The 13015-nt window shown below is 41.1% G+C and overlaps 1 protein-coding gene across 15 annotated transcripts in view; it reads left to right on the plus strand.

The window, feature by feature from the left end:
* LOC101472309 (membrane-associated guanylate kinase, WW and PDZ domain-containing protein 1) overlaps nt 1–13015 on the plus strand; it is a 98221-nt gene that overhangs the window by 56200 nt on the left and 29006 nt on the right. For 5 of the 15 annotated variants that reach the window (XM_076877923.1, XM_076877916.1, XM_004546079.4 and 2 more), the window contains 8 exons: nt 4947–5066; nt 6844–7032; nt 8157–8424; nt 8705–8752; nt 9008–9090; nt 9679–9717; nt 12194–12251; nt 12408–12520. In XM_076877923.1, coding sequence (XP_076734038.1) covers nt 4947–5066; nt 6844–7032; nt 8157–8424; nt 8705–8752; nt 9008–9090; nt 9679–9717; nt 12194–12251; nt 12408–12520 — 918 coding nt within the window. The remainder of the gene's footprint in view (nt 1–4946; nt 5067–6843; nt 7033–8156; nt 8425–8704; nt 8753–9007; nt 9091–9678; nt 9718–12193; nt 12252–12407; nt 12521–13015) is intronic. The other 10 variants (XM_012917795.5, XM_004546084.4, XM_076877915.1 and 7 more) reach the window with 9 other exon arrangements.

The raw sequence follows: 13015 nt of genomic DNA on the forward strand, positions 1-13015 counted from the left end.
AATGTTCAAACAGTAGTGAACACACAGTCAGCAGCAAGTCCCTGTGGTAGCTTCAGTCTGGGTGAGATTAGTATGTTTGAGTTACTGTTGAAGGAGCTCCTGTGTAGCCTGACATGAAGCCTCTCTATCGGGAACAAGCTGTCTAAAAAACAGTCTCAGCCCGTCACTGTTATATAATGCTACGACTGTGTTGTTTATGAGTAGCACAAAACGCATTGTGCTAGATTTAGGTTTTACATAAGCCATTTTTAATGCTTATTGCTGCAAATTACAATAATTATGTAGCACAAAAAGCAAAGCTTAGAAAATGTATATAAGCACTGCCAGTATGGTATCACTATTAACAAATAATGATGATAACGGGAAAAAGTAGTGAAGTCAAAAATTTAATCCACTGTATAGTCTTGCAATAGTGCAATGAGTTTGAAGCTTATAATGTTTGTCGAGAGAGCTCATCCATCCATTTGTTTAGTTTTAAGCTTTGGATTGTGCTGCTGTACTGCCTTGATTTATTTATTTTTTATAAGGGGTTAGTGTTTATGTCCACCCTCTGTACCAGACTTGGTGAAGACAGAGTATTTACACTTTTTCATATGTTCTCTGAGCAAATAGTGGCTCAACTTGTATAGGTTAGTGTTAAAAGTGAAGGCGTTTCCAAATGTGCTTGTTTCTTATTTGCCATCCGTGCTTGTACAGGCTGTTTTCTCACAGTAAAACAACAAAGTCCATTGATGGCCGACAGAGTTAGTTAATCAGAGCTGGGGTCAGGACTCACCATGGCACTGTCATTGTTTAACTGGACAGAGAAAATAGACACTGACCACACTGATAATTCAGAGTTGAGTCTGACATCACTGCTACTGTCCTACAGTGAAAGCATTGAAGCTGTCTGTGCTGCTGTTTATTCAACAGGGATTATTTCCTACACTTGATAAAATGCCTTTAGTTTTGTTTATGGATCTGGCGGAATAGACTTTTCTAGAAAGACATCAGTGATTCTTAAGAGCACAAATCTCCTCATCAAGTAGACTGTCAGACGCTCAGTTTTTAAATCTTAGCTTTGCAAAGTAATTTGTTCTGTGGAATAGCAAAGGGGAAACATGGCGATGTAAACGAACACACAATATTAATTTGTCAACTGTCAACTGGATTTCACTGTCATATTTAGATATCTCTGAATGTATCAAGGTATTAGGCACTGAAATTAATAAGTAAAGCTCCTTTATAGTGAAACGGGATTTACAGGAACAGGAAATGTTTGGCATTTTTCCTTTAGGAATTAATAAAATGTTTCCTTTGTAATATGACTTTTACAGTAGACTACAGTACTGTAAGGTTTTTCATTGCTGGATTTTGACAAAACAAACATCACTGTATTCGTTAACAATGCGACCTTTGTTTATTTTATTAAAACATGCAAAGCACTGACTGCTTCTTGTTGATTATTATTCACTGAGAGGGACACAGACTTTCACATGGCTGTGGAAATAATAAAAAAATACATCATCATCATAAATTTCAGAGCAGAGGATTAAAGGACAATGGCAAAGTGACTGTTTTTCTGGTAACTTAAGCTGGTGTAAGTTTGTAAGGCATAACTGTGGAGCTGTGTCATTAGATAATTGTTAACTTGACTCCCATTCCCTGGTCACTAGATTAATAATCCATCCATCCATTCGCTTCCGCTTATCCTTTCCAGGGTCGCAGGGCGTGCTGGAGCCTATCCCAGCTGTCATAGACTGACAGCTCGCCAGTCTGTCGCAGGGCTAACACATAAAGACACAGACAACCATTCGTACTCACAGATTCACACCTATGGGCAATTTAGATTAATCAATTAACCTATCCCCCTTAACTGCATGTCTTTGGACGGTGGGAGGAAGTACCCGGGGAGAACCCACGCAAGCACGGGGAAGACATGCAAACTCCACTCAGAAAGACCCCCGCCTGATGGTGGAATTGAACTCAGGACCTTCTTGCTGTGTGGCAACAGTGCTAACCACTGTGCTGCCCTCTGTAGTGCACTGTCCAGTACACAGTAGTGTAGAGAAATCAACTACAGCCACTACAAGAGTATCAAGTTGGGCTCACTCTTGGGAACAAGAAGATACAGTAGTGTGAGACGTTTACTGCAAAAGAAAAAGATCGTGGCTTGGATTAAAATGGACCCTCTTCACAATGTTAACCACGTGTTAAATCTGATGTTAAAAAGCTATTTTAACCATTTAAAGACAACCTTCTTCTCTGCAAAAAATAGGTTTATCTGCATACACCTATTCCTTTACAGTGCACCTACTACATGATATAAATGATTGCGTTCTACATGACACTTTTACATTATTTTTAAGGTAATAAGTACTTTATTTATCCCAAAATTTGGGATAGTACTCAACTAGTTTAAGGATGAGGCTTTTCATCTGTACTGTAGTGTTTGACTAGTCTTTTTATCCTGAGCCATTATAAACAAGACATCACATCATTGCGATTCCTCAGTTGCAGTGATGGTCCTGGAGCAACATTGGTTGTGACACGGCCGTCTCAGATCGTTCCACTTGTTAATTCTGCTCATTTATAATGCTGATAACACTGACCAGTGATTCAGCTACTAAAAGATCCAAGCGTGATGATGCTGGTCATAAAAAGATCCTTTAAATGTTAGATGTTGTTTATTTAATTGATTTATTTCATTCCAGAATTAGTTTAGGTGTGAAAAATGTAAACTATAAATTTCCAGTAAAATTCTTCTTATAGTTTCTGCTTTAATTGACTACAGTGTAAGTAAGCAGTGAGCCACGGTGACTTTGTTTGGATTGAGATCCGGTGCATGGGGATTTATGTTTGCGATTTTTATTAAATGCACCCAAATATGATGGCATTTTGGGAATGGATTGCTCGCAAGCAATAAGAGTGGTCCTTACTTTACTGATGCAGTTCCACTCATGGGGTTTAAAAGACAAAAATATTTTAAGAGAATGTTGTTTTATATATGATGGTGTGCTGATGTAACAAAAGCTTTAATATTTTATACTGCGGGCACATCAGAATTAGTCAGCCTATCAGAGCTTTCTCTACTGTGGGGAATAGCCCTGAATAACAGCTCCATTCCCAGCTCAGCAGACAGTGTCATTAGAGCACACCGAGCCTCAGAAACATCATCTTCCACCATGGGACCACCCAGTGGTATGACTCAAACTCCCAGAGACGGTTACTTTCATCTTATCGTGATCCACTAAGAGGAATAAAAAGCATCACTTTGCTCGTGCATTGCTGCTGTATACAGACAGTTTGATGATTTATCATGTTTTCTTCGTGTGAGTATTTTTACTCATGGTTTAAATCTTAGACAGCCTTGTGTAATAAAATTTCCTCCTCCCTTATCTATTTATCTCGAGTATCATTTTCAAAATGGCAGAAAGGAAAGCAAAAAAGAATCGGCGTTTCCTTTGCGGGGCAGGTGTGGGACTGAACAGTGCTTGGTAAAGACTTGTTTATTACAGGGTGTTTGTGGGCTGGATGCACCTTGAGGGATAGGATGCGTGCTTGCATACTGCATGGGCTGAGGAAAATAAACATGAAAGAGTCTTTTTGTACTCCTCGCTCGACTAGAACAGTGACTTTAAACTATGTGAGAAGCACAATTGCTGCACCCGTCAACTCAAAAGCAATTCAGTGATCCCCTGACGACAGAGATTAACATTTGTATTTTTGCCCATACACCTATATTATATGTCCAGTCTTGATTAAATGTAAGTAGTAATGTTAGTAGTGAGTGCATTATCAGATTGAATATTCAGTTTGTTTTTAATGTTAATTAATCTGAAACTATTCAACCATCCAACAAGCAGTTCTGAAGGATTATACTGATAGCTTCAGTTGTGTTATAAGGTAGCGATGTCTTTTCAGGTTTGAACTCCTGCTTAATTCAGTGAGGTTCAACTGAATGTGGCCTGCAGTGCTTCACACTGGTGCAAGGGTTGCGTGTTACATTCAAGTCTCTTGTTTAAGCCGGGTTTTGCAGTACCTGCTGTGTGTATGTAAATGCTCCTGTACTGATCACAGATGGGTTGCAACTTCCATCAACCATCTGGCACGTCATCTCATCTCCCTTCAATAAAGTCAAAGACACAATGGCCCCTGCCTCCATTGTCTGGTGTCAGCTTCCTCCTATAAAGTGTTCTCAATACAAAGCAAAACACAGCAAACCGCTAATCAGTAACTCCAACAGGAGATCAGGCTCAGGGCAGTTGGGCCAGCAAGAAAGACAATGATCAGACTTCTAATGAGCATTTCTTTCTGAATATACTGACTTTCAGGTATAAGCTCCAGCTTTATTTTGTCTCAAATTAAAAGGCATTTGTTGTACTACGGTTAAACCGAACGGCACCTCAAAATGCAGTGTAGCTTCCAAGCAGTGAGCATGCATGCTTTAACAATCAATAATAATTTAGTTAGGATCCCTTTGGCAAAACGACTCTAATAGTATTATGTCAGTCCATTTTACAATTTCAAACTCACCATGAAGAAATTGAGAGATTGATAACACTATCAGGACTAGTGTATTGCTAAAGGTGACCTTTTTTCATCTTAGCGGGCAGCACTTTCCCATGAGACGAAGCGATGGCTCAAGATGCAAAGCCTTGATTTAATTTCCTGACGTAATATTCACAGCCACTCAACAGACACTGCGCTGCCAGTGATGGCTCTGAATTACAATCACACCCTCTTCCTTTCAGAACACTTTGCTGTGGCTGGTCATCATCTCAAAAAGCTGAATGAATCTTGCAGCGCTGGCTGCATTTCTAACATTAATGACAGATTTTTCAGTTGAGAGAGAGAAGTATATTGAACATGTTGCGCAAGGAGGAAAAGTCTTATTTTGCTGTCATTCTATCCTAAAGATAAGGGTTGACTTCAGCAGCTTATTTTGTTTTTTTTCCTACCCCTAGGTACAACCCGCCCCCCTAGAGACGGAGAGGTCCCAGGGGTGGATTACAATTTCCTGTCTGTGGAGGAGTTCCTAGAACTTGAGGAGAGTGGCACGCTACTGGAAATAGGAACATATGAAGGTGAGGAGGAGGAGGGTGATGATGATGATAATGATCATAACTGGCACTTCATGTGACTCATGATTGCGCAGGTGTCCTCATTCTCCACAGATACAATGAGCGTAGCAGCCATCAGTGTTTCCTACATGTAGGCAGGCTACAAAAGCATGCATTCAGTTGATTCTGATTATACAGTGCATGATGGGAGGAGATGCATCAGGAGACAGCAGGTCACTCCACATCTGGCCCTCTCACTCTGATTAGGACGGTGCTGTGCAGCGCTAAGTCTCATACTAACACAAACCTGTGTGTTTGTGTGCGTTGTTGTGGGCGCGTGCGTGCCTGTTCACAAGGCAGTGTGTTATGCACACAGATTTGTGTGTGCGTGTGCATGGGCTTGGTTGGGAGGGAATGTTACGACATTAATCTGCTTGGCACCGACTCTGCTCTGTGTTGGCACGTTTCTTCCTTTCACGCAGACAATGTCAAATACCTATCCACAGGAGGCTGTGGCCATCCATGCTAGTAGATGAAGATTGGATGATTGATTCTCAGCAAAATCTGTTTGAGATGTTCAAATGTCTCTAAATATAACTATAGAAATAACTTTAGAAAATGCCACTTTTTTAAAATTTGATTTTAGTGGAAGAGTTGAAATGAAGGGAGGGGATATAACCAAATTTAAATGATGGCTTGACCATCTGCCAAATGTTCTTGTCTTCCTTTTAAGTTTAAAGATAGAAGAGTCATACGGGTCACATGCATGAAAATGTAAAGCTATAGAATCCACATGGGTAGCTCAGCTGAGCATAAATTCAGAATTGCAGTTTGTCTCTGGATAGGGCAGGTTACGCTTTTCTCCCTGCTTCCAGTCTTAAGTCAAAGCTCATCAAACTGGCTGCGGGGTGTAACATACTGTATTGATTTATTGAGTTTTGCAAGAAAGACAATGAGTATATTTTTATCAGGCAGGCAAGCAATAATTCACTGCTTCTGGTAATAGCTGGAAGTGGTTCTTGTTTACGGTCAGTTGCTTTTTTTTTTCTTTTAAATCTCAGATAGGCTTGTAGGTGGGGGATTTATTTTTATTTTTTTTTGTAACCCATGGACGGAGCTAGTTTAGTTGTTTTTCTTTTCTAATGCAAAGCTGCGCTAACTGGTTCCCCTGGCCAGTTTCAACTGCAGAGTAGTTAATTGATTGAATGTATGGCTATTGAGTTCACACTGGCATTATGCGGTGTACATAACACTATACAGCATATACATTATATACTAACTTGAAGAGTACTTTGAGGACTCAGTTTCCCACAAAACCCAGACCTTGTGATCAGACCAGCGTTATATTGAACAAGCTGTTTCTTTGTTTGTGTTAGATTTTGCTTAATCTTTGACAATCAAACACTAAGTAGCTTGTCACACGATACTAAAAACATACTCAAGGATGTAATATTGATTCCCACTTCCCCAAAACAATTTTTTGGAGCTAAAAAGTGGCTAAAACAAGCTGTGTGCTGAGCTGGTCCACAGTTTTGATCGCTATGCTTTAAAGCCTCAAATCCAAACTAAAATCTTTTAGCTTTCCAACCAGCTTCTTATTTCTGCAATTTCTAGTCACATTGTGATCCAGCTTTATGTCTTTTCCTCCTAGCGTAAGATTAGGAGGTTTCATAGATGCTCTTCCTGCTTATCTTCCTGTCCCCAACTCTTTCATTTTTATCCCCGTCTTCCTTTCTCTGTTTCTCGCTCTCCCTCCTTCTGCGTCTCTCTCAAGCATACTAATGTCCTCCTTGTTGCCTAGGTAACTATTATGGGACCCCCAAGCCGCCAAGGCAGCCCATCATTGGGACAGTGATTCTCAGTGATGCAGGCTCCCATCAGTCCACCCCAACACGCACGAAGTCCTACAATGACATGCAAAACGCCCGCGTAGTGCCTGCTGACGACGACGATGACGACCAGGCCACGGAAATGAACAACAGTTTTACAGGTGAGGGCAACGCTGCCGATCCCAAAGTTTGGAAATCCAGCTTTCTTGGTTTCCGCATGTGTAGCATTCCCCGCGTGTGCTTTGCTTCTTCTCCACTGGATGTTTGTTTAAGCGTGTCTCGGTAAACATGTATGTGCCCAAGATTAGGAACACAGAAGGAAAGAGATAATGTGTGTATGTTTATTATCCTCTCCTCTGCTGTACGGTGATGGGTGTCTGGCGGTTACATCATGTCTTTGTGATGCTGATTCCTTTTCTGTGAGCCTCCAAACACTGCCATCTGCCTGTGAGGAGGGGTGTAGTGGGGGAAGGTTTAGATTACAAACTGCACTCAGTGTTCAGAATTTTCTCCTTGCCACCACCTTGCTCTGGTTTCAATAACTACACTATTTTTTTTAAAGCTTTCTCACTAAATTGCCCCTAACATTTACTCACATACCAATTCTGAATATTTGTCCCGTGGCTGATTGAAATCATGTTTATGCCTGCTGATTCTCAGCATATGTCAAGAGATTAGCTGCTGTTATAAACTAATTCCTAAACAAAAAAACTAAAGAATGAGCCAAAGTTTTTCACGATTTTCTTTCTTCTGAGGGGGTTTATCCTGTTTTGAGTGCAAGACATGGTGTCTTGTTTTTTTTTTTTTTTTTTTTAACTTGATCCTGTGAAACTATGCCCTCTCTGTGTCCCCCTGCTAGGCTGCCAGAGTGTTGAATTTGCATTTGATCAACCCTGAAAAGCCCACGGAAGTGGTGGAGGATATTTGGCCAAAACTGGGGAAGGAATGGGAATGGGGGTTGGGATTGACTAGCTTTAGGAGAAAAAGGCCTGTGGGCAGAGAGGTAAAACGGGTGGGGGTCAAAGTGAGTTTGAGAGACAGTTGCTGAGGAAATTAGCATATTCCTGTGACCCTTTTCAATACACTAGAAATGGGCGGGAACCAAGCAGAAGAAGGGAGAAGTGCTAGCACTTTAGTGTGGCTAGAGTTGCCTGATGTGGTCTAAAGAGAATAAAGACTGAGCATGTTTGCTTTTTTTAATCTCTTCCTTTCCTGCATGCATGAAATGTGATTATTATTTTGTTTGTTTTCTGTTGTTGTGCTGTGTTGTTGTTACGTCACCCAGGATCCTTAGTACGTAGTCTCTTTCCCTCTCCTTTGCTGTGCACAGGTAACCCTAACGACCAGGATGAGAGCCGCAGCGGCATTCTCCGGCCGTACCCTGCACGTGACAATGCTCTATCCTGTGTTCTGAACAATGCGGCCACCTCTACTGCAGAAAGCGGGCAGCAAACCCTTGCAGAACCACAGGTCTCTCCAGAAGACCCGCTGGGAGCACTGCCTGAAAACTGGGAGATGGCTTATACTGAGAACGGGGAACTTTACTTCATAGAGTATGTATCAGCAGACTCTCGACGCCGCCTGTTTATACTTTTTTTTTTTGGCCATGGCTCACGCTGTAGTCGGTGTTTTCTGCATTTTACCTGCACTATTATCCCTTTTGTTCGTCCAGTTGCTTGTCTTCCCACTTGATTTGGTTTTTAGGCCTTCCCAGCCAACCTGCCCAGCCCCCTGGGTGCTACTGCTTTCCTGTTAATCCCTGCATGTCCCGATCTCAAAAGGAGATCACATCCTGATCACCTGACTACCTCCACCTCTCTGTCCTCTCTGCAGCACGGCAAAGGCACAACACCAGGACATGGCTGTGTATTTTCAGAGCTTGTATGTTCATTTCTGCTATCACTGAATTACAGAATGTTCTTGTTTAACAATTGAGGGAAAAGTCAGGTCGCTTACTGTTTATTTCCTTGCTGTGCCTCTCTGTTCTTTTCATTTGTGTTTGCAGCACACCTTCTGTCCGCTGTAAACTTGCTGACGTGTTTTTCCTAATTCTCATTGATGCATTCGTGTCCCCCTGCTGTGTCAGTCTGACGGCCTGTGTTGAATTATTCGGTTCTCTTGTTTGCTTCCTCTCAGCCACAATACAAAGACCACATCATGGCTGGATCCTCGGTGTAGAGACAGAGCCTCCAGACCGCTGGAAGAGTGTGACGATGATGGTAAGCTTCTATTCCTCATTTATTAAATCAAAGCGTTCATCCACACTCCTGTGTAGTGGTTCAGGAACAGCAGGGGATGCTCGGGGTCTCAGAAGTGAGGCTCCTCTTGTTTATTGTTGTGATGCTGTTGTTAATTTCTGGTGCTGTTTTTAGTACACTCATTTGGTTTTGATTGAAAGATTTGTTAGAAATTGGAATGTGCTACATTTGTCTTGTTGTTAGCTCTACTGTCATCAAAACCTGACATAATTTTCAAATAAACAGAAAAAAACATTTGATTAATTCCAAATGACACTTTGTTTACAGCTCACTCCAAACACAAATTGCATAATTACCCCATCAAGTGGTGAAATCTAGAATGGCACCCCAAGTCTCACTAGATTTCTCAGGGCATTTTGAGATGTTGTTATAGCCCAAGTCAGTCTTTTTCTAAGGGTTTTCCCTTTTTCTTTGTCTTTCTCTGACTGGTCACGTCATTCCTTATTTGCTTTGGATTCCTGCATCTATGATCCACCTTCCATCTGCTATCATCCCTTTTTTTTCCTCTTCATTTTCTCTTCTTTGTTTCATCCTGCTTTGTCCTTGGAGAAGAAGGGATACATACAGAAGACCTGGAGAGTGATCTAGGTAAGGTTTTTGGAGGTTTTATGGAGGATGTTTTGCTATATTAAAATTATATTATTTCAAAGATGCCATTCAAAACTGATCATCTCAAAGAGGAAATTTAATTGGGCATCGGTTTCAAATGCAAGGCCCTGAATTCTGTAAGGAAGATATATTAATTTAGTTTAGAGCAAAGGTAGCTGCAAGGGTTTAAATGAGTTGTTTTTTTAAAAAAAAAGCAAAAACAAGCATGCATGATGCTCTAGTGCAGGGGTGTCCAACTCCAGTCCTCAAGAGCTACTGTCCTGCAGCTTTTAGATGCATCCCTGCTCCAGCACAGCTAAATCAAATGGTTGGATTACCTCTTCAGCATGCCATCAAGTTTGGCAACGGCCTGATAACAAGCTATTCATTTGATACAGGTGTGTCGGAACAAGGATGCATCTAAAAGTGCAGGACAGTAGCTCTCGAGGACTGGAGTTGGACACCCCTGCTCTAATGCAAAGTTATATTTTCATCTCATGGGTGGCGAGGGATGATGACCATAATATATTCTACTGGATTTTGTGGAAAAAAATATGTTTTTTTTTCTCGAATATCTCACAACATTATCAAGCAGAACTATTAGTAAGAATACATCAGAATGGATGTTCAATCTTTAATCTGCCCGCTCCAAACTACAAAGCCTGTGGTAATGTCTGATTTCACCCACGTGAGAATAGTGCAGTGAAGATGGCGTCAGTTCAAGGATAGCAAATAAATCCGTCCAGTGTACCATCATAACTTGCATCTTAGTACATGTCGATTTTTGGCTGTTGGGTTTTATATTTCTTGCTCTTCTATCTAGATATATCTCTATAGGCTTTAGGCTTGTAATGAAATCCCAGTATTTATCCATCACATGCATTACAGTGAAATATACTGTATGCTATTGTTGGACCTGAATTTTTTTCCAAGATTCTTGTTTGTTTTAGGAGATCTGACTCATGTAATCTGCATCGGATGCAATAAAACGTGATATTTTACTGCATGAACAAGAAGAGTTATTAGCCCTAAGTGCACTAGTACCATTTGTAATCCGTTATACTGAGGTTTCACTGGGGACACAGGTACATATATGCACTCAGAGTTTTCTCGCAAGCAGGCAAATTGCTCAGCTGCTGATTCTCATCCCATTTGCAAGTAACACAAACAGCCATGCAATGGAACGCAAGCTCTGTCTTAAACAAGACTCTGAATGTCTGGCTTCGAGCCTTTATTATTCCAGGCTGCTCAGATGCAGACGGTCTGTGATTATTGATTGTGAAATCTAGACTCTTATAAAAGTGTTTACTGGACTTCAGAGAAGCCCACAGGAACACAAGGAGGTAATGTCTTTGTCTGAAATCAAATACAGCGAGATAGGAGATCTGAGATGCCAACATCTTAATGGGAACATGTCAGTTTAATAGGCGCGTGGTCATGAAATGTGGTTAGGTCTGTGTACAATGTGTAGGGGTGTGTTCACAGAGGTAGTGATGTAATGTATGGTAATACTTAGCAAAATAACTGCATCATGCTTTTCAGTTATTTATTAAATGGTCAGACTACATTTGTAGCCACATGTCTTTGCGGTCTTGTTTGAAGCTGTTTGGTGTTATTTTCTCAGTTATTGTGTTTTGGCCATAATGAGGATGTTAAAATTGGTTACAGGCAGCTGGAGAGAGATCCAGCTTATTATTTAATAATACTTTATTACTGGTACCCATGGATTGAAATCCTTACGATGTAAAGGGAAAAGAGAAGAGTTTGTGCTCCAAGCACAGTTTTACAAAAAGTAATAACCAGGGGTGCACATAAGTGGTCTGCAGCTGCACATTCGCTGTCAAAATAAAAGACGCGCACCAGATAAGAAGTTGCAACGCGCGTTTGCGGATTTTCACAGCATATTCTGCACCACATCTCTGTGTGTTCATCATTTGTTTGAAGCCAGCTCACCTTCTGCAACCACTTTTCCAAGAATACGCGCTTCTTTTGCTGTTCGGACTCCTTCTGACATTTCTTTGGAGGTGGAGGAACACCAAAGTAACTGCTTAAAGGAGCTTGCTTCTTCGACATCTTTAAGAGTTCGAAACAAATGTCTGTCATCCTCCAGAAAATCTTATGTACGCAAACGTGCGTTGCAACTTCTTATCTGGTGTGTGTCTTTTATTTTGACAGCGAATGTGCACCTGCGACCACTTATGTGCACCCCTGGTAATAAAGCTGAAGTTTTAACATGGACGATGAAAAGTGTTTTTCAGTGGTCAGCAGGACAAAACCAAAACTACAATTTCATCCCCTTTTGGCATGTATGTTAAAATCCATTGTTGGGATAAAGGCAGCATGTCCTTTCTAGTGAAATAGTTTTTCTCCTATAACTGTGGGACTGAAAGACTGTGTTACCCAAACCAAACTATCCCACTGAGCTCTGCTAAAATGTAATTTTTGTCTTCAATGCTGTGTACCTTCTCTATTTCAGAGCTGCCTCCAGGATGGGAGAGGATAGATGACCCAGTGTATGGGGTGTACTATGTAGAGTAAGTGAATCTCCTTATTGGCAGCTTGCAAAGACAAACAGGGTTTCTCCAGATGAAACACCCTTTTACAAATCTCTTCTCTGCTTAAGTGAATCTGAGACTAATCAGTCTCCAAGTTATTATCTTGTTCTCTCTCCCTCTCGCCCTCTGTCTCAGTCATATAAACAGGAAGACTCAATATGAGAACCCGGTGGGGGAGGCGCGGCGTCGAAAAATCCTTGAGCAGCAGCAACAGCCGCAGCCTCCAGAAGGTGAGCGGTATATTCGAGGTTCGTTTCCTGCCCTGGCACGGCACCATTTCTTTCTTTCTTCATGTCTGTCAGTGTCATGTCCTTATAGTTTGTCCACTGCTATCCAGGGCTTTGGCCAGACTTCTTGTCTCTGAATTAATTCGACTTTAACGGGGGGGCAATATAAATATATATTATTGTTACTGAAATCCAAAGGATTAAAAATGGATTCTCATAAGGACGTTTCACAAAAGTAGAACTGGCCCAAGCCAGGGGTTGTCTTTGATGTTTAGGTTTTAATTTATGTGATTTATAGTCATAAGTGCCATTTTGTATTTGATCATTTATCCTGCATTACCATGAAAAGGCAAGAATGATGTTTGCTTTAGAGATTCAAAAACTTTGAGTTGGCAGTCGAGGGTGAAAAGACTGAAAGAGGTGAGGCAAAGATACATGCATGAGGATAAGGGCTCACGATGATGCACTAACAGTAATAAAATGCATTGAAACGCAGTATATTAGCAGCAAATTAAC

Source organism: Maylandia zebra, linkage group LG20 (genome assembly GCF_041146795.1).
Source record: "Maylandia zebra isolate NMK-2024a linkage group LG20, Mzebra_GT3a, whole genome shotgun sequence".
In the NCBI taxonomy this organism is placed as follows: Eukaryota; Metazoa; Chordata; class Actinopteri; order Cichliformes; family Cichlidae; genus Maylandia; species Maylandia zebra.